Source organism: Pagrus pagrus, assembly GCF_965226575.1.
Source record: "Pagrus pagrus genome assembly, chromosome: 20".
Lineage (NCBI taxonomy): Eukaryota > Metazoa > Chordata > Actinopteri > Spariformes > Sparidae > Pagrus > Pagrus pagrus.
This window is the reverse complement of record NC_140207.1, coordinates 4,872,242-4,898,685: the sequence shown is the minus strand read 5'-3', so window position 1 is coordinate 4,898,685 and position 26,444 is coordinate 4,872,242. Positions and strand designations below refer to the sequence as shown.

Below are 26,444 nucleotides of genomic sequence, written 5' to 3'. Positions count from 1 at the left end.
TCATATTTATTACTACAATAACACAACAAACACAGCCATGAACTTTCACAATGCTAACTCTGTGATATATGACTGCACCTCTACCCACTACAGGGAAACCGTACACAGGTAATAACGCAGTAACAAGCCAAAAACACAGGCAGAGTATTCGCCTCCTGTGTTGCTGTGCGGTAGGTGATTTACTGAATGCAATAGCTGGGTGTCTCGCGCATACGTCTGTGTGTGTTTGTCTTCGTGTTGAGTCTTAATGTGTCTGTTCCTCCATATTAGTTTTGTGTGTGTGTGTCTATATCTGCGCTGGAGGGTTAATGCGCCATCTTAGCTCCTGAAACCACATCACCACATGGAGCCAGATTTAATATGTTCTACCAGTTACATCTGTGTTCGTTGTAAATCTTGGTTTTTTTCCTCAGAGCGAAGACCCTCCAGCAACAATTGTACTTATGTTCTCGTGAACTTGTGAACCCTGCAATAATACGCAACGGTTGACCAGGAGCAGAGAGACCTGCGAGAAAATGGGATGGTGTTGATCATGATAGTAAATGGACTTTGCTGCTGTTGCCTCATGTTGTGAGTGAAAATCACAACAGGAGGTGATGTTTGATAAGATGGAGAATGAAACAAGGCATTGCTAATATCACTGACGCCTGGTGAAACTGCTCGATTTTCTTAAGTGGTTTGTGTTTACAGCAAAAAGTGTTAAATGGTGCATAAATAATCGAATTATAATATCATTTTAGCTATATTTACCCATTTTTTTCTTCAGAAGTTAAGAATGCCGAATTCAATTTGTGGTACTTTCTTCTCAACTCCCATTGCTGATTTAATTCCACTCTGGGAGGCAAGATGAATGCAATAAACTTCAATTACAGTTTTTTGCAGAGTTTGAGGTGAGTGTGAGGACAACAGCAAATGATGACAGTTTTGAGGATGTAGTCATTTTGAGCGAAACCATCTGATCTTTTAAAGGATAACTACCGTTTTTTTACAACCTGGACCTTATTTCTAGCAAAATATATGATCATTTACTCACCCAGATAACTTTGGTGTCATTTGAAGTCGTTCGGACGAAATTAGATCCAGCGTAGCGTCGATATATCCATATAATGCGAGTGATGGGGCACCGACACACAGCCTCTATATAACGCATTATCTGCCATGAAACCAGTTCATTTCACTAATATTTTGTCATGATACGCTAGAGCTATTCCCCTCTGAGTCCGGGCTCGTCCATTATCAACATCCGGGGTCAAACTAGCAGTAGCAGCTACAGGTAAACGAGCCGGGCTGTCGCGGGTGCGCGCGCAGCTCAGAGACAACATCATCCAGGTCAGAGGTAGTAGGTCAACCTACAGACCCCGGATGTTGACAATAGACGAGCCCAGACTCAGAGGGGAATAGCGCTAGCGTATCATAACAAAATATTGGTGAAATGAACTAGTTTCGTGGCAGATAATGCTCATAAAGGCTGCGCTTCCGTGCCCCGTCACTCGCATTATATGGATATTTCGGCGCTCCACTGGATCTAATTTCGTCCGAACAACTTCAAATGACACCAAAGTTATCTGGGTGAGTAAATGACCATATATTTTGCTAGAAATAAGGTCCAGGTTGTAAAAAAACGGTAGTTATCCTTTAACTAAACCTAACCAAGTTGTTCTGGTGCCTTTATTTTGAAAATGTCACCAGATGTAGCATCTGTTCTATTGTTAACTCTATGGTAAACATAGTGGAGCATTTAGCAGCTCAATATCCAGATTTGTTTTCTCAGGAATAGGTGGAGACCAAAAACAGAACAAAAAAGAAAGTAACTATTGGACCTACATTCACCAGGTACCCAGAAACATGACCAATGCCGCCCTGTATCTGCTGGATGTTTGATAACAAGATCGCTATACATGTTGATGAAGGTTCAATCCAGGTCATGGTAATTCCAAGTGTTATATCATGCGTCCTTAATGACTTACATCTGAAGGAGAAAACTCATTCCTTTGAGGACAACAATATAAACATCGTGGCCAGAGAAGACAGACGGTTTGAAAGAGGAGTAAAAGATTCAATCTATGTCAAACTGGAATAGCCATCTCTGAACAGAGGAGGTGGCCTACAACATCACCCACTTACAATGCTGTACTGAGCTCCCTCCCCAGACAGCTTAACAACCATTCACACCAGGGCTCACCTAGCCCTAGCAACGCACATGAAGGCCGGTTGGGTCACCGACCCACAAGTGGCCCTAACGACTCTGAAACTCAGAGCTCACTCGTGTCCTTAACGACTCTGTAAGGACACTCCCACACAGAGTTCAAAAGCCTGCAACTCCCTTCCAGTTAGTTAGACCTGAAGAAGCCTCTTGGATGAGAGGTGAAAGTCCAGTGACCTACGATACAGCGCTTCCCCATATACAATAAACTTAAGAGGTGACGGTATATCAGTGTTATGTTTACACCATGTTTTTGCTGCCCTCATTTGGACAAAATAGTCATCGAAGGTTTAATAGAAGTGGTGGTGTTGGTGTATACTGTTTAACATTTGCTAGGTAACAAGAAAGCCTTGAACACTTCCTGTTGGTTGTTAATACACACCATTAACATAAAAATACTGTCTTACATCAAATATATAATAAACACCACATTATTGTTTTGACAATGAAAACATCTGTACAAGGGGAAATAAATGAAACACTTAAATGATGGATCATTGGATGACTGACCCAGTAAATGATCATTTATTGCAATTATTCTGTTCTAGGTTTCTAACTCAAACCTTGACAGCTTGAATTTCACAAAAAAAAATGTATTGGAGTGAATTATTGCAGTTTCATGATTTCCTAATTTCACAAAAGTGGCAGCTATAGCTTTGTTATACAATAGGTCATTTCCCTCTTTCTTTCTTCTCGACTCTATAGACAGAAACTAATCCACTCGCCTCAGGCAGAATAATCATTAAAAGTGGGTCAAGGAGCAGGGCAGCCAACAGTATTAAGATCCAGGGGATCTTAGGTTACACATCATCTGTCACACTGAGTAGTAGCTGAGGTCCTATAGACTGCCTGCGAAGCCAGACTCATCAGCAGTGAATCAACAAAAGGGGGAAATTATATTTTATTAATAGCACGATGGACCAGAATGGAGTGGTAATCTATAACTATCATAGGCAACAGACATAAAAGAAGAGTGATATGAGCAGAAGGAGTCAGTGTTCTGCTGAGAATTGCATTGGAGAGCGGAGTTCAAGTCTGGTGATTTTGTAATCGCCACAATGTAACCTTTAAAAAATATAAACTTGACAGGGTGATGAAATTTATGTGAATGAGCTATGAATAGAGTTCCTCCTGCAGCATCCACAGTGGTATGAGCAAACCTTAACCTATTGATTTCTCCAGTTCAAATTTCTCTAGTGGCTGATGCTTCTAGACTTTTTCCATAAAAAGGACAGAATCAGTTGACTGGTTATAAAAGAGTGGTTCAATGTAAAATGTCACACAGCGCACTCTGTGTCCTCAAATGCCTCTATAAGGCTACACAGAAACACAACCTGTTGGATATTGTGAGATAAAGCAAAACTAGATTTAGACACTGTTTTGTACTTTAAAGCATATTGCGGGGGTTCAGTCTTTCTTTGTGCCGACTCTGGTGGTGTCTAATACTCGTATGGTGTCATTTTGTGTGTATTAGTTCTGCCTGTAAAAGAACAACCGTTAAGTGGGGCACCAGCAAGACAGACAAGATGTGTAGCAAGGCTTTATTCCAAGCATATCAAAGCAAATACATTTACTTTGACTGCCAGGTAGATTCCTCTCTGACACGATATAAACATATTTAAAACGGCTGCGTTTGCATTTTATTCCCAATGTTCCCATTTAATTGTTCATTACTAGAATTGGTTTGTGATTTAACATAATGATGGTTCATATATCATATAGTTTTTAATTAAATGGGAGTCAACTGACCTTTCAGTTGGTGAATTATACGTTGGTACATCCCTCTTATCGAAGCGCTAAGCAGACAGTGACAGACTGTACTGTATGCTGTCTGAACTCTGAGTCAACAGGAGAGATTAACATGCTGCTCTCTCTATTGGAAATGCCAAAACTATGAGCTGAATGCACATAAATAATAAACACTGGTGTTTATTTTGTGACTACCAGCATTTTCTCTGATCTCAATGATCAGAGCTAAAATAAAACAGTAAGGGCAATTTCTTCATAATAGACCGAATATAGGTTTTAAATTGTACATTTAAATAACACAACTTTGATCATCAGTGTTTTGAAACCTTAAAGGGCATGTATGTAGAATTTAGTAGAATCTAGCAATGAGGTTTTTGGCTTCATGCTCCCTGATGGCGTCCGCTAACAACATGACAAATGTGAAAAGCCCTCTCTTGAGCAAGTGTTTAGTTTGTCCATTCTGGGCTACTGTAGACATTACTGCAAAACAGCGGACACCGTGGAAAAGTTTGTTTGGCGAAGCTTTGTGGAAACGTTTTTTTGGGGGTTTGTGGCAACCACAGGACATCTGCAGTCATGTTTTTGGTGACCAAAACAGGTATTTTAAGCCAAAACATGATGTTTTCCTGACCCTAACCATGCTGTTATTGTGCCTTAACCTAACCAGAGCATAGGCACAACGTTGTAAAAAGAAAAAAAACAAAAAAGAAAAAAAAAACTGAAAATTGAACCTACAGAAACGTAAAGTTGCAATATAAAGAAATGAAAAGTTTAACTCATCTGTGGCTTTACAGAACCTTTACTTTGCCAACATTCATTCTGGCTATTGGCTTGACATTAATGAAGATATAAGTATGAATATTTTATTCCATTTCTGCCAATAGATCCTCAGATATTTCACACTGGACCTTTTAAACTCAAAGATTTTAATCTTACCCCACAAAACAAAAAGAAAAAAATAGAAACGTTTGATCGGACTCATGGTGGAAGCCTGTCAAAAACCTATAATGTCCGTCCTTTATCCTCCCATTACCTCTACATATTAGACAAAGCATTTTCTAGCACACTGTGCCACGCTGTTCTTTTCAAATGCCAGATCTCAGCATGGATCTGCTGCTTTTCTTGGATTGAAAACTAATCAAAGTGCTTGCAGCCACTTTCTTGTAATGATGCAGGCTTAGTCTTTTGTTATTAACTGAAGTCTTAGCATTACTTAACCTGGGGTCCTTGAGACACACAGACCTTGGCAATTGGCCACACTTTCCATTAAAACAACACCAAGACAGACGAGCTGACCTTTCAAGTCTCTTATTACCCCTTTACTCATGGAGGCACATCGCTCCTGAACAATATTTCACAGCTCTGGGTTTAGGAACACTGAGCACAACTGTGAGGTTTTCTGTCTCGGCTTTGGGAATACCACAGTCGTCCACAACGGTGAAGATGATCTGCTGTCAATCATTTGTCAACAAGCAAACACATGAGAAGCCCCTGACCATTCAGGAATGAAGAAAACAGCCAACAGGAAAAGAGATTTGTGACCACATAGGAATGTGCAGGAACACATTCAGAGCCGATGTAGCTAAATTACAAGCATACTCACTGAACTGCATTGAATCTTGAACGAAATTCTTTTACAATACAGAAAAGGCCACAGGGGTATTATTTGGAAAGTGCAAGTACCTGAAAGGTTTGTCAGTGCTTTGACATGAAGATCGCACCCCTGAACTCCCTCTCCTGACCACTTCTGAACCGTAATACCTCAGATAGTCTCCCCTAAATCTCTATGGAGCTCGTCAGTTAATTTAGAAAATAATTGAGAGAGAGCTGACTTCCTTGAACCTGGGCCCATTTGACACAGTGAGGTGGTTAGCCTTTTCCTCAACCTCCCCAGTCTATTAGAGTTGATACCATCACACTATCCACCTCTTTGTCTGGCTGGAAACTTCTAAAGGAGGACAATCTCCTGGGTGAACAAAAAGGATTATAGGAGATTACTAAAGCGCTCTTCAATCTCCAGCTTCAGGAATCTTGGTTTTTGGTCCATCCAATACGATGTTATCCCTGTGTGTCTGCACTCTTAAAGCGTTTCTGGATAGAAAGAAAAAAAAGAAAGGTAGATAACACCAACAAAAGCAGCAATAAAAATCATAGAAATCATAAAAGTAGACCTTTTCCTTTGACTTTACAGGGACTTTTCTCTTTCTACATTGTATGATATCTGATTGAGAATAATTGGTTGGACTGCTACATCATGACTGATTGACGGTGACAGCTTTTTCCTTGATCTAACCAGTGGTTAGACTTAATCCATGAACCGCGAAAAAACGTCTTGATCTGTGTCAGCTCCTTCAATAAACTCGAACACTCCCAAATCCCAGATCAGCAGAGAAATTAGCCTATTTAGGATGCAAGAGGGACCTGGTGGTTCTGCAGTGTGGTGTGTCTTTGCGTCTGTGTGTGAGCGAGTACAGATGCGAGGTAGGGTTGGAGGGGCATTTGACTATGAGACTCAAGAGGAACAACCTTGATGTCTCTGCGGGTAAGTGACAGATGCACAGTAGTGATGGGAAAGACAGGAGTTACGACCCGACTATAAAAAGGATAAATGCAGCCGCCGTCTAAGATGTACTTTTTGCTGAGATATAGAAAGCTCTTAATAAAAGTGCCAGCTTGCACTTTTGAAATTTGCAAACCATGTAATCAAGTAAAGCCATTTCAGCGAAAGTTCTTAGGACAGTTAGCACATCACTTAGCAAATATAACTAGTCTGGTGATGTGGCAAGCTAATATTGTAATAGCACTCTGACAAAAAGTGACAGAGCTTTACCTGAGTAAACCTCTCGAATGTACAACCAGGCACCATTTCCAACTGTTATCCCGTGATTTACATTCGGTGAGCTGAGAAAGGTAATGTCTATGCCTAATACGCTGCTGTCCTTGTGTGCCTGCTCTTGTTATAGACCACAATCCCCAGACAAGTCACAACATGCGCAGCAGGTAGGGGGCTCAGGGTCCTGACACCTTGCCAGGATTCAAAGCTGTTGTCTGTGTAGCAGACCTCTCCTGACCATCCAGCTTTAAAAGGTACAGTTTGACATTTTGGGGAATACACTTGTTCAGTTTCTAAACCTTACTGTGTATTGTTGTTGCCTAAACCTAACCAAGTATTGTTGTTGCCTAAACCTAACCAAGTATTGTTGTTGCCTAAACCTAAGGAGGATTTTTATTGCCTGAACTTACCAAACAGCAACAGACAACTGAAAAGAAACGGAAAATAACTGAACTTAGTATGTAGATAATAAGTGTGTATGACAGTATGACAGCATATCCATATGGGATCTGAACTTCGCTCTCCTAAGTATAAGTGGTATACTTTCATCCATAATGGCTTGCTCTAGATGCAGACCTTGTTGCTTTTTGATGATGATGATCACGGAGGAACATTAATCATGATGTCCCAGAAACAAAACCAACTCGCGCCGCAAAGCTATGAGATCGCTGCGTGATTGTTCAGTTGCAATTATGATACTGGAACAGAAGAGGTAACAAAATATTGTTTGTAGAAAAACCAACTCCATCAAGTCGCTGCTTCCAGCCAAGAAGGTTTTTGTATGGATTAGACACACAAATAATGACGTGATAGGGAGCTGTTGAAGGGCTGAGAGACAGATTTTTCTTTATCTTTGGACAGAGTCAGCCGTTTCCAATCATTATGTTAAGTTAAACTCATCCCCTGCTGAGCCTAACATCATATTTAACATAGAGAGATGAGATCTGTATCAATCCTGTCATCTAACATAACTCTCAGTAACCAGACGAATACGCATATTTATTCCGACCATATTCCTCTAAATTCATTCCTAGAAAATCATAAATTAAGTCCTGTTTGCTGGTCATGAATACAGCTGCCTCCATATGCAGCAACTCTGGGTAGAAATGAAGTGCCATTATAGGTACTGAATCAAGAGTCTGCAGGTTTTCACTTCAGCTACATTCTGCACCAACAAGATTTCACTGATTAGTGAAAGCGCTTTCGTTGCTGTAATGTGCAGTTGAAGCAGAAACCTGCAGAGTCTCAGTGCTTCACTAACCAACAAGTGGATAATCTATACCCTCCTCTGAATTACATTTAACTGTGCTTTATATAATGCTACGGACGCCATCCAATTTTGATTATGCTCAAATCTGCACAGGGCTTTGAGAGGTTTGAACAAATATGTTTAGATATTTGTGTGGCATTATTGATCGTAATAGTCTTTATTATGTGGCACACATATGAACTGATTGATTTCAAAGATTGAAGCTATTCAACCATTCATTCATCAATTCTCATTTGTACACTCCGGTGAACGTTGGCTGCTGAAATGTTGGTTTCTTGGTAAATAGTCATCAAATCATCACCTAGTACACAGCTACTTCATCTTAATGGGACAACTCTGCCATAACCAGCGGCTATACTGTAATTTGGAGTTTGCTCTGAGCTTACTCTTTTCATGAATCAATTACTTTTTCATAAATGATAATAAGACTAACCATTCTCACCATCAAATTGGGCTCTCTTAATTAGTAATTCCAGCTAATTTGTAGCACTATTAAGATGTCAGACATTAATATAAAAAATATTGGTCCGTTGAAATGATTATGATGGAAATGTAAATCTCTTACACCTTCATATAATCTGTACGGACTCAATGGACTGTTGGAATTACATCTCATATTGCTACGATGAGCAACAATCTTATTAAGTACCAAAATGTCAGTCACTCATGAGTTCTTACAGACAACTCTGTGTAAAACTTTAGAGACATTATTCATGACAAAGAATCGTAAGGCCATACAAAACATTTTGGAATATCAGATTAGTGTCACGCAGTGCAGAGCAGACACATTTGTTTTCTTCTGCCCACATATTTCCCCTCAGGTCTTCCATCATTATCTGTTGCATCAGTTATATTTCTGTCTTTACAGACTCTGTGTCATGCTCGTTTATTTCTTCACCCAAGTAAATCTAATCCCACATTCCTATCCCTCCCTTATTTTTGCATACGATGACACCATCGCTGATGCATCAATTACAGTTTAACATCCATGATTGAATCTTATTTCCAGTGGAGACTTGCGGCTGCCTTAATCCTTAATAACTCGGCATCATTTCGTGTAGAGCTATTAACATGTCTGTCTAACAGTATATATAGTTATATTTACTATTATGGACTTTGGAGAGTAACTGTGTCTTGGCCATTCACAAACAACAAGACAACAATAACTTACTTTTCATTATTTTTCAAAAAAGCATTTCAATTCTGCAAGGTACAGAGAGTCAAGGGGATCTTTGTTAGAAAGCTTTCAGGAGCTGAAACACAACTTAATGATTGCATTGCCAAAGCAGCCTGTTACACATCCCTTTATCCTGTTCAAAGGATGAAAACTGCTCTGCGCTGTGACAATGGTCAATTTAACACAATTTCCAAACAGTTAGACAGGCCTGTCATTCCAGTCAGTTGTGGGTTTGAGATGATCAAACCCTGAAGCCGAGGAGGTAGAAACAGGTAAAACTGTTCACTTTGTTCCTTGCTGAGGATTTGGGTCAAGTCTGAGACGGTCCTTTGGGGATTCCTTCAGCACCATATGTGCAGGCCAAATGCTATCATTACCCTCTGTCCTTAGATGATCTTCCCTTCTACCTCATGGGTCTTGTAAAATCTGTCACTGCTGTATCAGGCCACCGGATCAAGGTTAAATGGGAAGAGGTGCATTTGTCCATTTGCGTGTGCGTGCGCTTGCATGCGTGTTCTCTTAATCCTGCTAATAATACATGAACGGTGTCTCTAAGCATGGTGGGAGCCAGGTACATGTCGATATGAGGAGGTGTTAGCAAGCTAATGCACTGTCGGACAGATGCAGGAGCAGCTTCAGTTCCCCAGTGTGGTGCTCAATTGTGGCAGCATGCCAACGCGACTGCTTTAAGACTTGGGCTTAGCATATTAAAGATCACATGCAAGTGCAACTCCCTCCATGTGCACATTTTCCACTGACCGCTGGAGTTCCTTGTCCTAATTTGAGGGAGGAGGGTGGTTTGCCAGCGGCGAAAACAACTGCCGACTTGTATAAATTAATATGTGTGGGTGGAATAGTGCTGTGCAGAGTGCAGCTGGCTAGGCCTTCGATCACATCCCTACTCCTCTGCGCGCCCCATGCTGAATTACAATGCAGACAAGATGCCGAGTCAGCTCAAGCAAAACAAGCCATCTGATGTATCCAAAAAGCTCTCTGCGTATAGAAAAGGAAAGAAAAACCCCTGTAATAATCACTTTTCTACAATCAAAACATGATCCAAAATAGATTACAATAGACTACAATAATGTATAGTTGATAGAACAAAATATGTGGTGTTGTGTGAGAAAGCCCAGCTTTCCTTCAAAAACTGGCATTGCTCCTGCCTCACCACATCGCTGTGAAATTGCTCCATCAATCCCTACTGCCTTTCCCTCGAGGTAAAGTCAAAATATTCAGCAATTCATTTGTGTTGCTCATTCAGCAAAGAATTCATGTTTTACATGGGCGGTACAGTCTCAAAGGGGCCAATAGTTGTTCCAGACAGCAATGAATCAATTCATACAAGTGGATTGTTGTTCATGTTAACCGACAGCAGCACCAGCAGCAGCAGCAGCAGCGGCAGAGGCAAGCATGCAAAAAATAAAGACACACACGTGCATGTACACACTCCTTTGCAAGACAAAGAGAGATCAGAAATAAACAGACACGCACACACACTCACAACCACACATTTTTTCACATTGTATAAAAGTTATATGTCTTGCACTTTAGAAGGTTTATTAACATTTAATAGATTCCAGCAAAGGCCCCTCAGACAAAAGATGGATCCTGAAAGGATGGCTTTTTATCTCCTTTCAAAAAGGCAGGAAACAATGGCTTTCTGAAGGCATCTCTACAAATGTCTCCTTTGACCCTTGAGAAGTTAGTTATAGGCCACAAAGAGCGGATTGCGTGCTCAACAACACAGCAGCCGTATGAGTAGTCCATAACTCTGCTGTGGCTGCTTTAGCTTTTATGATGTCAGACGTGCTGCAATAACAGAACAGGATGTTCACTGCAAGAAGCGTATGGTGCACAGATTTCACAGCGTGATATACACATCACTTTAGAACACTTTAGGAGATCAACAAAAGAGATTATAAGAAAGTTATTACCTCCATTTATAGTTTTAGTTACTTGTAAGAGCTTGCTTTGCCTCAGCATTTTCCCCAAAGCATGCAGTCATACCACACCTGTTTTGGGGTCGACGGAGAAATATGGCTGTCCTTGAAGAATACTGTAGACTATTCTGGCACTGTTTCCATAGGTGGGATCATCAGCATCAGTCGCCGTGACTTGCAACACAGAAGTGCCTAAAAAAAAAAGAACACAGCAAAATTATTTCCTCATAATTACTCCGTTAAAAGGTATACACATGTCTATGCAAGTATATTAATGTGATTTAAACAGTGGTTAAGTTCAAATTGATGGTACTTGTGCTTTACTTGAGTTTTCCAAGTTAATACAACCTTATATTTTTACTCTAGTAAAAAATTCTAATATCGGCCAATAATCCTTAAAATGTAGTTATCAAATAAATATAAGACAAACGTACGTGTGTTAAAACGACATTAATGTCATAAAGACATTACTAGAGCCTGGCAGCTACTGTTTTTCGTGGGGCTGATACCAATACCGATACTGGGGTGTTAAAACATCTGATACTGATATATAAACAGAATATAAACATTAACACATATTTTTTGCAATGATCCTACACATGTGATTATCAAAAATACATACCTTTATTGCCCAAAATGGCTAGTTAAGTACTACGTTCACTAATATCAGCAAACTTCACAGGAAATGTCATAATTATAAACCACCCCAAGTATCTTTTTCTGCGTTAAAATCTCACATTGGAGCCGACCGGACAACATGTAAACTGATACCAATAAATCTGATACATCAGTAAAAATTTGAGGTACATTTTTGTGCAACTTTATACTTCTACTCCGCTACACCAAGATTTAGTCACAGATTACTTGTCAGATATTTGTTGTTCCTTCCAGGGTTGGGAAAATGTTCCTACTTCTTGAGTTAAATGAACAATTTAAAAACCCCTTTGGATTATCTGCAAAAATGCATTGCTGCAACGCTAAAATCAGGGTGGTTTTTCTGAGCTCATGAAAATGTGACTTTGTAGAAACGTGGTTCTCACGAGCTACAAACACATCAATACCTTAAGGAATATGATGTATCCATGTAGATTAAGCTACCCCAACAATACCAGCAAAACCCAGTGAAATACAACACACACATTAAAGCAGTAATATCATTGACTCAAAAATATCATACATATTAGTAAATCCTCCTTGGAATACTTCTTCCACTTCACTGGACGTACTGCTGGTTATGTGTTGAAAGAAAAATCTCACTAGCAACCATGTCTGGTGAATTTAGATCCAAGGAGATTCACTGCGTACAATCTCAAATATATGATAGCAAAGTTAGCAAGAGAGAGATACTTAAAAGGCTGGAAATAACTTCAGTAAAAAAGATGAGATGTAGCTTCAAGAGAATCTCTTTATTCAACCCAAAGAAACAGCTGACTAACATAGATTCTAGCAAAAACACGATGTTCCCCAGCACAAATGTCTAAACAGTGAAAAAGGCAGATATTGTGGATTGCTTATTGGCAAACAGGCGCCATTATGTAAGCACAAATGAATGATCACTGTCAGAAATTAACCGTCTATAAAATGTAATCAAGAGTAATCATATATAATCACTTGTTCACAGGTGCTGTTGCACACAGGCTGGCTGCAGTGTGTGTAAGTTATTACACAAGAAAGGTCAATTTCTTCTTCAGCTGTTAAACCTTGTAAAACCTGTAAATGGAAAATATGAGTACAAGCCCCAGTCTTGGTTTTCATGCAATTTCCATCGCAGAAGATGACAAAAACAAAGACAAGTAATTGGAAAACTTAGCGGGAATGCTCATTATTTACACCGTTATTTAAAAAATCTGTGTAAAAGCCATTGTGGTTCAATTTAACACTTGAAGCGTTGCTCAAACAGCATTACAAGCTTCATTAACCCATTATAATTGCATGATGAGTGCATTGTAATTGCATTTTGAGCTTATACGATGCATTAGAATATGTAAGAATCATTGTATGATTGTGTTGTGAGACACATGAGCTATATGATCCATCACAGAGCCTGCAAACCTTCTGACATTTGCTGTTTCTTTTGTTTTTTTCTTTTCTCTGAGAGAAAGTTAAACTAAATTAAACAACTGAAACTCGCTCCACTGTGTCACACCTGATATTGCTTATTTTTTTCATGGAAAACTGGAGGGGTAGAGCGAAATGCCACCCATAATGAACCATGCACTCCACAGTGTGCCTGGGCACTCTGACTCTCTGTCAACCTTGCAGCCAAAATTGCACTGGGAATTATTGGGACTTAATCAATTCTGGGATTGCTCTGGAAGCTGAGCTGGTTCTAAATCATCTGTCTTGCAAAACTTATTAGTTAGTACATAATTTAATTGATGGACCTTGAATTGTTCTGTGTTAATGGCATAAGAAAAGAAAATTCTCCTGTGACCTTGTATGAATAATATTTTTGTGCAGCAAAGAATATTGTGAAGAATCTACCTATCTATCTATATATATATATATATATATATATATACATGTATATAGATTCTGACTGATAATACACTCCCTATGCATGCACAGTGCAACAACTGTTCAGCTCAGAAAGCTTCGACAAATGTTCAGATCACATAAATAAGTAATTATTAAGGTGATAAACGATCAATTAAAAGGTTCAATGCTACTCAAAAGAGAGTCAATACTCAAGAGTCAGTATGCATGTGCTGGCTGAATATTAACTTTAAGAATCAGTAAATCCTTGCCAGGAATCTTGTCTCACGTGTTTGAAGGTCACAGTAACCTTTTTCATGTTGAAGGCATCCTGGAGAGAAAAGACTTCATAGTAAAACTACCATATAAGGCTTTCACTAACAAAGCACATACATGACAAGACTTTGGTTGTCTGTTATATAAGGAGCACAAATTCTCTGTAAGCAACTGAAAACATTAACGATAATTATTGCAAACTTACTTGGACTCATTCCAGTTAAGGAATTGTTATTTTTAACCCTTTAACACAGGTTTTATCTGTAAATACAACAAACTGACTATTTTTGATGGTTAAACCTTTGCAATAACTTTGAAGTTAAGTCTTTAAATACATATTGTACATACTGTATTTAAGCTTTAACTTGTGCACATCGAATTGTAGATGGATTATATTTACAATGGGGATGCTTTTTTTAAGATGAGTCTAATCCCATCAATCAATATATACACAGTGGCCCCTTTATACAATGAATAGGCACAATCTTTATTCCATCAGTTGGGACGCTGTGTGAAAAACAGAGTGTGATAATTAGCCAATCCTTTTTGACGTGTGTACTCAATTTAAAACAGCCCAAAGATAATACAAACTGTATATTCAATGTTTTACCTCATCAGCTTCATTGATTTTTTTCAAGTCTGCGGTGTCTCTGAATTTGACACCAGCAACATGCTTCAAACAAGTTGGGACAGAAGCAACAAAAGAAAAAGAAAATCACCTGTCTAGAACATTTCAAAGGTAAACAGGTCAGTTGGTAACAGGTGATAGCATCACGATTGGGTATGAAATGGGCATCTCCAAAAGGCTCAGTCGTTCACAAGCAAGGATGGAGAGTGGTTCACTTTTTCAGGAACACCTTGTAAAACCTTTGTCGGTAAACAAACAGTTTGTTTGCAAGTGATTGTATTCCGTTTTGATTTACATTTTACACAGTGTCCCGACTTCTTTGGAAATTGCGGTTGTATCTGACATTATTGTAAATGTATATATTCAATTACACGTTTCTTACGTAGGTCAAGCTAAAGTGGCTGCTGTACATTTGTGTATATGAGTGGGGTAGAATTACCTCTCAGTAAAATGCAATCCAGTAGAAAGACCATCACTACAACATATAATTTAACACCTCAATGACAGAATCACTCAAATTTGAACATTTTAGGCACCATAAAAGCAGACTTGTGGCATATGTGCTGGATTGCATCAGACTGTGCAGGTGTACCTAATAAAGTGATGACTGAATCTATATTAGTTACTTATATTCATGAAGCTTTCCAGTGTATTCTCACTCCACGAGAGTGAGAGACTCCATGAGAGAGCATCCCGCAGTAGGAACAGCAGGTGAAAAACGGCTATTTAGAAACACACTATGCCTGAAAATGGCTTCTGAATTTCTTTCAGAAACATTTTGCGATCTGGTTCAACATACACAGATCACCTTTTCCATTATAAACCCAGTCACATACCGTGTCCTATTTTTACATCCACTTTCATCACCTCCTCTAGGTTTCAATCCATCCGTCTCTCCTGACCTCCCTGGACTTGCGGCTGCGACCACAACACATAATGCACTTTTTAAAAGATCAAGGGTTGGGCTCTGAAACTGCATTACAACCACCAACCATGACATTTGCTTCACTCTCATTTGGAAAAACATCTCCTTGACGTGCACTGTAATAAAGCTGCAATTAGTTACCAAGATGTTGCTTGAGAGTCGACGGGTTGGAATAATAACATCGTAATGGGATAAATGATGTCAATACGAGGCCAAGTGTTGATTTTCTGAGGAGCCTGCCAGCGGATATGGGAACCGATTGGAAATTTGAAGGCAAAATAAATTGTGCAACTACATTTCATAAAACATGGGTAGTAAACATAATTGATCTGTGTTTTAGGATGGATAGGGGCATCTACTGGGAACATTCGATAAAGGCTAATAGGGGGAAATAAATCAAAAGTATGTGTTTGGTCCTTTGAATGCAACCCTGAGTCTCTATTTTGTTTTGTTTATCAAGAGTCCACATTTAACCATGCGCACTATTCTGCTACATTGGTCCCAATAACACTCATTAAATCATAACTATTCATCTAAACAAGCTGCCTCTGCCACCGCGTTCTGAAAATTACTATTAAACCTTTTCCCAGAAGTGAAATGATTGACAGGAAAGCAGAGCTATCATCTCCAGCATGTCCATTTAGAGATATCTCAACTGGGAGACATACAGTGGTGGGAAATTGATACTCCTTTCATCTGGCACTCTAAAACATGTTATTGTACCATTGAATGGGAGGTGGGAGACAGTAACGCTGGACTACCTGGCACGTGCCCAGCTAATCAATTCAGACAGGAAAAAAGAGCATCACAACCAATTAGCTGCCACACTCCCAGACAGCCCCTTCCTGCACTTGGGAGCGCCAGTATTGACAAATGCTGTGGGATTAGCGCTGTGGAGTGTGAGGACAGTTGATTGTTACAGCCGATTTGACGCCGCAGACGCCGAACCGAAGAGGAATTACTTTAATGGACATCAGCAAAAGAGGGGGCGGGAAAAAAGGCTAATTATTTTCCCCTTCACAGTCCTTGATTTCCTCCCTGGGGTCATCAATGGCGATTGATTATTTTTTTGTGTAACTGATGATGAAGTTTGCAGCGAACACTGAAACTTTAAAATGAGTAGTCTTGTTAAAACTAAATGAAAGATACCAATGTGCAGACAAGTGCTGCACGTGTATTTCCATTACCCTACTACGCACTCATTCTGTGATAAAGATTACAGCAACTAATTCACCCAATCATCAAAATCATTGTATGCAGGATTTAAAGGTGCAATATGTGAAATAGGGGGGAGCATATCACCAGAGTACTGTAGCTTACTGTAGCTACCAATAACTAGTTAGCTCAGTTAGCACATTTAACCATATAGCTAGCGATTCCTAGTATGGATGACAGGTCTCCACTTTCCTTTTCACACAAAAATGAAGCCCAGATATCCAGCCAGAGTCAGTGCAACAGATATCTAGTGTTGGAGCCTCTGTATCGAGGTCCCGCCAATATACCCACCCGACTTAATTGCGAGCAGGGTTCACTTGTCAATCATGATGTTACACCCCCGTTTTGTGGCATCAAATAGTTAATTAAAAGACAACTTAATAGCACAAAATCACACTTGAACATACACCAGCATGAATAGATTGAGTTAAAATGACAGAAGCCATCTTTTGAGAAAATTTATCTGACATGTACTTAGATTTTTTTAGTTTGTGGGAAGGGGAAACAGGGAATACTGGCGGGAACAGCTGCTGGAGTGGGCACCAAAACCGGCTCAGCTGCCTATTAGCAAACATAGCCGGACAGGGACCGAACACAGCCTAAGAGACCAACGGAGGCCAGCTTGAAGACAGAATATAGTAAAGTGGTGATACAAGGGGGTAGGGGTAAATACTGGAAAATGGATTGGGCCTTTACCTGAAATAAAATATTCAGTACCTGTCAATATATTATTATTCTACATACAAAGCATTTGAACATACAGTGCAGCACTCTCAGATGAGATTAAGATACGTACTTGACACATCCGACTTGGAAACAAATACACTGACTGGCAAAGTTGTATGTGTGTCAGGCACGTCTGGTCTTGAATATTCATGAATGCAACCAGGGAGATATTGACTGTTTATAAAGAGGGCGCCTACAGGTCTATTGGGGTTTGCATATTTAATCGGTTTTGCACATTTCCATCGTCTCACTGCAAGAAACTGATGAAGCTGTTCATTTTCTCTTTGAGATATTTTTTTTCTAATAAGTCTTTCTACTTCTTTTCAGCAACTGAAGGGATTATTTTAGACAGGCAGATATAAATACAATCTTTTCAACAAACTGCCGGCACCGCAAACTCCCTATCATATAGTTTATTTGAGGCAAAATCGCTCTGACAGCAGTTTGGCCACCACTTGGACAGCCTACATATGTTTTGAAGGAGTGCTGTGAAATATTTGAGCATCGTACTTCTGAGCTATTGTGCTGTGAGGCGGAATTCGCTGGACTGAGAAAAGGGTGGCTTTTGTTCACGGAGCTAAAAACAGAACAGTACAATAAAGAAATAAAAAATAGATGTTTGCCACATGATGCCGGGCATACGAGGAGCAGCTGTCTCAGAGGAGGTGGATAGAGGCTTTTCTTTCCTCTATGATGTGGAGGACTCCACAGTCTCGATGGCGGGGATTGCTGTGGAGGCATTATTGAGTGCTTTATAAAGACCTGCCCACCCGGGAAACCATCACAGCAACCAGAAAACAAAGATGAAAAAGAGGACTCGGCTGGCTTACAGAAGATCAAACATTCTGCAGAACCTTATCACATAGGGGACAAACCAGAATGCTGTGCGGGGTAGTAACATGTTTGATCACAGTTCTTCATGCTAATACCTCTTTTTAAACCATCCTGAAGAAGGACATGTGTATGAATATATTTAAACATACACGAGATGTAAAGCCAAAGGTCTTGCCGTAGTATTTTTCCCTTCGCCGCCAGGATAAAAAGGGATTTTAAACACGCAGAATATCGGAAAAGAAACTACACAACGCTCAAGTTCAGACAGTTTTCTCATCCTTCAAATTAAGGCACACTGCTGCTGACAGAAGAGTGCAATTATTTAAAAGGTCCAGTTTATTTTGTAGCACTACTCACCCACTTCAGACATCTCAGGCACCGTAGCTACAAAGGGTCCATCTGGAAATTTGGGCGCATTGTCATTGATGTCTTGTACTTTGATGATGAATTCCGACTTTGGTTCCAGCGCCTCCTCTGTGTGGCGGTCCAAGGCTTGTGCATGCAGGACATAATGCGTTTTCTTTTCCCGATCCAGGCTCTTAGTGGCATGAATATCTCCTGTCACCTCGTCGATGATAAATATAGTCCCAGCGCCTTCCCCGTCCAGAATGTACCTGACGGATCCATCGCCTTTATCTGAGTTTGAGTGAAGCTGCAGGGAAAAGGCAGACAGACGGTGTGAATACAGGGAATAGAGCGTTGCCAAAATTACTTGCTTTTGATTTAAAGCTTCAAAACATGATTCATGGGGTTTAAAATTTACAGTGGCCAAGGTGCACTGATGTATAATGGCTGCAGGAGAAATACCTGAGGAGGGACTTCAACCACTATGATTATTAGTGAGTTAAATGATTGGTTGATTAATCTTTTCGTCAATCGTCACATTTAATGATAAAAAAAAATAAAAATACCAAACATTATCTATTTCAAGCTTCTCAAATGTGAAGACTTTCAAGATTTCTCAGGTTTATATCATCCTACACGTCTCCAGACTAACGTTTCACGCTGGGTGCACTGGTGCGCTTAACTTTCTCATCCCTTTTCTAACTTTTTCATCTCTTTTCTAACTTTTCCATCCCTTTTCTAACTTTATCATTTCTTTTTCTAACTTTTTCATTCCTTTGGTTGCGCACCAGTGCAACCAAAGAAAGTGTTAAGTCGAACTTGACAGATTTTTGGAGGGATGTGCGACGGAAATAGTTGCACCCTGGAAATCTGTTCTAATGAATTATTCTTGAGCTTTGGACTGACAAAAATTAGAAAATTGAAGACGTTAGATGTTAGATTGTGATCTTGGATATTGTGTTGGCCATTTTTCACAACTTTTTGATATTTTCAAAATAATCCACAACATTATGACAATACTATAAATAGTTACGGCACTAGTCCATGTAAATACATGGATTTGGGTTTCATAAGAATAAATTACACACCCCATGTAATGCACTTTGATATAAACCCTTTAAAAACAGTAAGCAGTAAGCTTTGCAGTATTACTGCACTGCAGAGTGGTCCTGGGCATATGTCTCAGCTTCAGAAAACTCCCCAGATCTAATGCAGACATTACATTATTCAATATTCTTCTCTCAGGCTTGCGTCTACCCGGGCATTGCTGAAGAAATGCATCTTTGGAGATTAAAGTTTTGGGGGATATCCTCACAAGACTATTAAAGATGGAAGAGCGCTGCCTCTTGCTCACCAGGAGAGAGAGGAATAAGAGAAAAACGAGCCACTTGTTCAGTCATAATTGACACCATGAGGATTAAGACTTTCATGCCAATTGCTCAGCTGGGTTGCAGTTTAAGACTTTATAAATATATTTTACAATACCACTGTATTTTCAAACCAGGGTGCAACAGTAACATGATAGTTTAAACAATTTCATTTTATCGCCCATGAATAAAACATGTTAAGAAACATGGGACTTTTTTAGTCCCTTTTTCCACAGGGAAATGTCACAACATAACAGAGCAATCCATTTTTATCGCGCATTGAAAACGCTTTACATACTGGTGGTACTGGTGGTTATTTTTGTATTTCATATTTGTAGATGCACATCAATGAACTGTGAAAATAACCCTTGGATTGCATAGCACACCTCAGCTCGGTCTCAAACAAGATTCATGCGATGCTTTGGAGAACATAGGATAAACATACTGGCAAATAAATAATTCATGCTGTGTTTCGAGGAGATTATATGTCACTCTTTCTCTCATTATTATATATGCGTAGCCTGGAAAAGCGTGGATGTTTATAAATACCTGTTTGCAAAGTAACAAACTGTAGAGTTGGTGACGGAATCAAACAATGAAAAAATGTTGTTTCCTGTCAAAATCCAACGAGCACTATTTGTCAGACATAAAATGGGCCTGTTAGTAAGCACTTTGATATGTGAGGTTTGCACAACAAAATCAGACGATTATCAGAACCCCCCAGAGACGAAAACCTCAGCGCCTGAACAACAACAACCAACTGATAACAATAACAAAATAAAAACATAATATTTCAACCTGAGCAGTTTAAAAAAAATCATAACAAAGGAAAATTAGCAGCTGTCACAAGTTGAGACTAACCAACAGGAATGTCACTCGGTAGCATGAATATGTCACAACATCTGTCCCAACCTGACTTTAAATATTCAACTGAAATGTGCTAATTATGTCATGAAATAACATTTTTCAATGTTCAAACTTAAGATGTCACAACACATGTTTCAGCAAGGTGTATTAGCTCATTTCTGCAATGCCTTTTCTTTGTTATTTGTGAATAACTGTACTGTTGATACATCTGATGAGGGATGGGTGATATACAACTAAATATACATTGACTGCAACATAAAATGCTCTATGTTACATTGCTTGATAATCTACTAACAACCAATCACATCACAAGTAGACACAGCGGTTTGGTTTCGTTATGCCAATTAAACTCAACACACCGCGCACCATTGTTGTACAAGTCAGATGGTTGGATGGGAGAGACGATCATTGCCGGAGGGAACTTATTCATGTCGGCAGAGAAAACAACAGCTCAACAGTCACAACAACCTTAAATGTAAGGAGCTGCTGTGGATAGACGATGCAATAAGACATCAGTGGTGAGGAGATACATTGGCAACCTAAAGCCCCGGGGCTACCTGCAGTCCAACATAACGCAGATGATGGTGTCTGTAGGTTACCAAAGCAAAACACATGTACCAGCAAAGACGGGAAAAAACACAAATTAAGTTTATCACCTGAAGCACCAGCAATTAGACCCATCCACCCGAAGGCACAGCAGAGCTCTCAGAGGAACACAGCAGCAACAAATGGTGATGTTACTGTGCTGCACCTGCTGTTGCTTTTTAATGGCTTTTTAATAGTAGAAATCTGAACTGATGAACATAACTGACCCAATGTGCAAGCTTCCTGGCTGTAAACATTTCAGAGTTTAGACAAACAAGATTTAAGATGTCAGTTTATTCTAGTCACATAAATACATTCTCTGTTTGCAGCTCATGTAAATCTTGGTCAGTTGAGGGATCTTGATCTACTCCTACTACTGAATGTTAAGGTTAAGGGAATTATGAAGCTCACCAGATTAGTGTATAGTGATATAAACTGATATCATATATATATATATATATCATAATGAGTTTTTTGGCGTATTGCCCAGCCCTACATCTGCTTTCTGTGCAAGAATTTATATAATGTTCTCCTGCCAAGCCTGCAGAAATAGCTGGCCAACCAACTGCTATGATTGTTTTGCTGTAAATACGTTTGACTGGTGCATTCCCAGAATTGGGACACAGCTACAGTGTCTTGGAGTAATGATGAGAGCTGAAAACAAGACGGTCTACTTTCACAGTAACCCAAATTTAGAAACAATCAATCATCGCGCTGCTCAATTTTATTTTCGAGCATTAGAGCAACACTGCACCCATTATTGACCAAACAACACATCACGTCGTTGTCTTCTGTTACATAATTAATTACTACAGTGTTTCAGCTCTGCTAATCCTCCACTGGACCTCCATCAGACATCCCTGCTGGGAGAATTTGACAACACTGGACAGCCTGTATACCTATAGTGAGCATTGCGTGGGAAAAACTCAACAAACGTTACCTTTCAGACCATGAAGCTCAATTCTGGCCAACCCAGGTGCATTTTACAATTACCGAACAGGTACAAACACATACTCATTTATATTTAAAGGGCAAGAGACTTCACTAATACAAGTATAAAATACACAGACATTTCCAGAGGTGAGCTATTTAACAAGTTGAGCGGCGGAAGTCCTCAGGCCACATCTAATCTAAACCTGGCCTGGCAAATAAATTAGTAATTAGAAAGCCGCTGCTGATTGCGGGCCCGAATCTTGATGAGAGCCGACTGTCCTTTCCGTGGTAAATATCAAGCCTGTAATTAGATAAGGAGTCAAAGATCCTGTTGAATCAGGTAGTTAATCAGTTGCTAGATTGTACTAATACGAAACACAACTTTCAAAGCAAGAAATCAGAACATGTTTACACATCTATGGCCTTGTGGATAGGACCAATTACTCTGTTGACACCGTTTGCCGCTTTTCTGCACTCGCTGAATTTTTAATGTAGTCAAAGACATTTAGAACTGGCTGATAATCAATTCCTACACACAAATTCGATCATTTAAATGCAGAGAACCAGAGTTATTACTTAAAGACAGACCACTTCCATAACTAATACGAGGATATATCCACTTCTGTCCAGCCGCACTCTACAACTCCAGCTCATAAATGAAATTACGCCTCCAGTCAGAGTGCTAATTTAGCCATTGACTTCCCTTGCAGGAGCCGATAAATCATGCTCGGCAAAGTGCGGACCAATGATGCATATGGCGCCTACTGCCTTCCAAAATCTATGGGTGATAAAAGTGTCAACAGGTTGCGGGCCATTACACAAACATCACGGGCCGGAAGCACAGAAGTGTCAGGCCAGCTGAGAGCGAAACAGTATGAGGATACATTCAAATCAGAAAAGGTGGTTCGACTATTATCACAGGTTTTCAGTGTGGTCTTGATTCGTCCTGAAATCCCCCTCATCTTCCATAACACCTCGTCATGGTCCATCGTGTGCTCATTATAAATCTATCCTACATACTGTGTGATACATATTACCTCTTTGACCGTCATTACATTTCTAAACCCTCTAGACTCCAGTGAGGATCAGACGATTCAAGATCCAGGCCTCTCCAGATATCCCCAGAAAACAAAAGGAAGAGACACATCATTGATTAATCTGCTAGTAAAGCTACAAAAAGCAAAAGTAGATGTAAATATCCGAGTATCAAAATGGCAGCGAAAGGGAAAATGAGGCTAAACTTGAATGCGGCAATATGAAGTTGAAATCGGTTTAAGGCGGTATAAGCCTTATTGACTGCCAGTATTCATGATCTCCTGGCTTCTGACATTCCTGCCGTCGGTTTGTAAGGCTGTAAGTGCTGAAAAAGTCTCAATGAGGGGGTATTTCTAAAGTGGGCTGAAAAGGCTTTTGAATAAAAAAAAAAATTATCTTTTTTTCTTGTGAAAGAAGGTTATCTTAAAGGTCATTTCATAAATTCGTACTTTCAAAGATGGTGTGATGAAGGGCTGAATGACTTTCAACCTTTTTATGATGAAAATGTCTTTGTTTCAGTGGCAAAAGGGGAGGAATGAATAAGAACAAAAGCAAAATAGACAACATGCCCCCGGTATCGGCATCGGACAAATTGTTGTTTGGACATCAGTATTGCCTTTGGCCTAGAATTTTACAACTGGTGCATCTCACAAATACACCTTAATAAACTTATGACAGACATTCAGCTGAGGAAATGAGTCTTTTCCTAAGAGAACGTCCCTCATCACTTTAACAGTGAGGCTTACCGCTAAGGTGCCCTTGAGCAAGGCCCTTAACCCCTACTGCTCAGTGGCCAGCAGATCAGACTGTGGATTTACTGGGCCCCTGCTAGGTGCAAATGTGTAAATGTGATTAGGGTGTTCCTGAAAAAGAGGGTGGCGCTCTAAGTGATTTCACATTTATCCCAAAACAGCTTGGTTGCTATTCCTATGCCTTATAATGTTAGAGAAAACCCTCCATACACTCACATCAACTGGATTTATGTGCAGTAAAATGTGACCCTAACCATCTGATTGGTGGAGATGTTGGGGCCACAGGCACCTTGGAAAAAGATCTGCAAACAAAGTGATCTTTCGCACGTTTTCCTACCAAAGAAAAATCATTTAATTGGTCATTTTAAGTGCTGTATCGTAGGCAACTGGACTTGTTTCAGTTTCTTGAAGACGCTTCACCTCTCATCCAAGAGGCTTCTTCAGTTCTGATTAACTGGAGGGGAGTTTCAGAGTCATTAGGGCCACTAACAACTCTGAAACTCAGAGCTCACACGTGTGACTGCTCATTTCTATTGGCAAAAGTCAAGTGAATTCAAATAAATTCAGTCAACCGAGGCCTTCAAGACCAGTTTAAGACATATATACAACAACCAATATTGGTAGGTCTTATATTGATATACCTCCTGCTGCTGTAGGTAAACTGCACTCATCTTTCTCAGGTTTCCTAACCCTCTCTGACTGCTTGATGATATCAAAGAGAGGAGAAGAGGCAAATAAATCACTCGGGGTGTCCAATTTTCTCTGGATGGGGAGGTCCATCACTGCTGTTCAGAGGACAGTTTATATTTCATATATTTCTTAGTCAAAGCTGATTGTAAAAAACTGAGCTGGGGGCAAATGTCTGTCACAGGATTTCAAATACAGGGCTCCATTTCTCTGCAGAGGGTGCTGCTACTGGATTTCGGCTTCAGGGTTGGGATATTTTATTTATAGTTCATTTTGATCACACAGAAAATTTCATGACTGCCCGCCTTAATGTAATTAGTGTCAGTTTTGTTTAACGGCAGAGCAGCCCTGATATGAGCTTAACATACATCAACAGTATATGTGGTAATATGAAAGAGTAGGGAACGCAGCAATGTCCAGTTCGCGCAATAAATAATGAATGGAAACGAATGGAGCACGTCTCACACACACTGATCAGTAAAGCCCAGGGAGATGTCATGTGAGAGGTGAAACGATGACCTCTGCAACCTTGTTTTGTGGACATGTCTCCACGAAGACTTAGAGGAATCCTTTTCCTCCACAGGGCATCAAAACAAGGGATTGTGCTTATCTCTCCGTCTCTATGGGCGACTTTATTAAAGACTAGTCGAATAGATGACTGGCATGTGGCTGGCGGCTGGCAGCTGGCAATGCATTTCTGGGGAGTTTAAAGAGATCAACGGAGTCTGGGGCTCTGAAGTCGCGGGTGAAAAACACTCCAATCTCAAGGACTTATAATTTCATCATATGCCCAGAGGAGCAACCTGAGAGATAGTGTATCTGCGCTTTCCTTTGTCAACAAGCTACAGGTTTTCACTGTTTGGGCCGTGTGTGCTCATTGTCAGAAGTAGCCTTAAACGGTTTGTGTTCACAACCTAATTGGTGCTCAGAGCCAAACAATCTAGCTTTGGCTCTGTCGTACAACTTGTCAGGTGTCTAAGTCAATTACAAGGAGAGAAAAGATTTGAGGAAGAACGCAATCCTCCAGCCCGACGGATATTTGCCACTGCAACGTTGTTTCAGCAACATTAAACTGTACTTTTTTTTTTTACTCCTTCGGTAACGCTGGATAATATTAAAGTTAATGGGTCACGAATGTAATCAAACTGGGGCTGTAACTTGTGATTATTCAGTCACTCATTAAGTCTGTCAGAGTTGATGACAAATGAGGAGCCACACATCCTGAGTTTGCCGGCGCACAGAGCGAAAATTGCACCGATGAATAGATGCTTTTAAAGGCAAATGTACTTACACCTGTTTGGCCAACATTACCAAAATGCTGAACTCATTAAATTGGTTTCTGATTGACAGGTTGATCATTAACTAATCTTGCTGCTGTTAAAAGCTGACAGACCGTGTTTATCATTAAATGAACCAGCCTTTTTAAAATCACTATAACTGTGATGTATTTTTAACAGTTTTAAAAATATAGACCAATTAATAAATAACCAGATTTACATATATTCATTTAATCTATTATTAATTGATATTATTTAAAAATCATCACAGACACATATTAATTCAAGTTTTTTTGTATATATATATATATTTCAGTGTATGACATATCTTTTCTTGTGTTGGTT

At 39.7% G+C, this 26,444-nt stretch overlaps 1 protein-coding gene across 2 annotated transcripts in view; it reads right to left on the bottom strand.

Moving 5' to 3' along the window:
* The window catches only part of LOC311249611 (cadherin-18), a 182,737-nt gene that overhangs the window by 40,308 nt on the left and 115,985 nt on the right, over positions 1–26,444 (bottom strand). For both annotated transcript variants that reach the window (XM_084340794.1, XM_084340793.1), the window contains exons 3-4: positions 18,609–18,903; positions 11,245–11,364 (exon numbers count right to left, since the gene is read on the bottom strand). In XM_084340794.1, the coding sequence (XP_084196920.1) occupies positions 11,245–11,364; positions 18,609–18,903 (415 nt within the window). The remainder of the gene's footprint in view (positions 1–11,244; positions 11,365–18,608; positions 18,904–26,444) is intronic.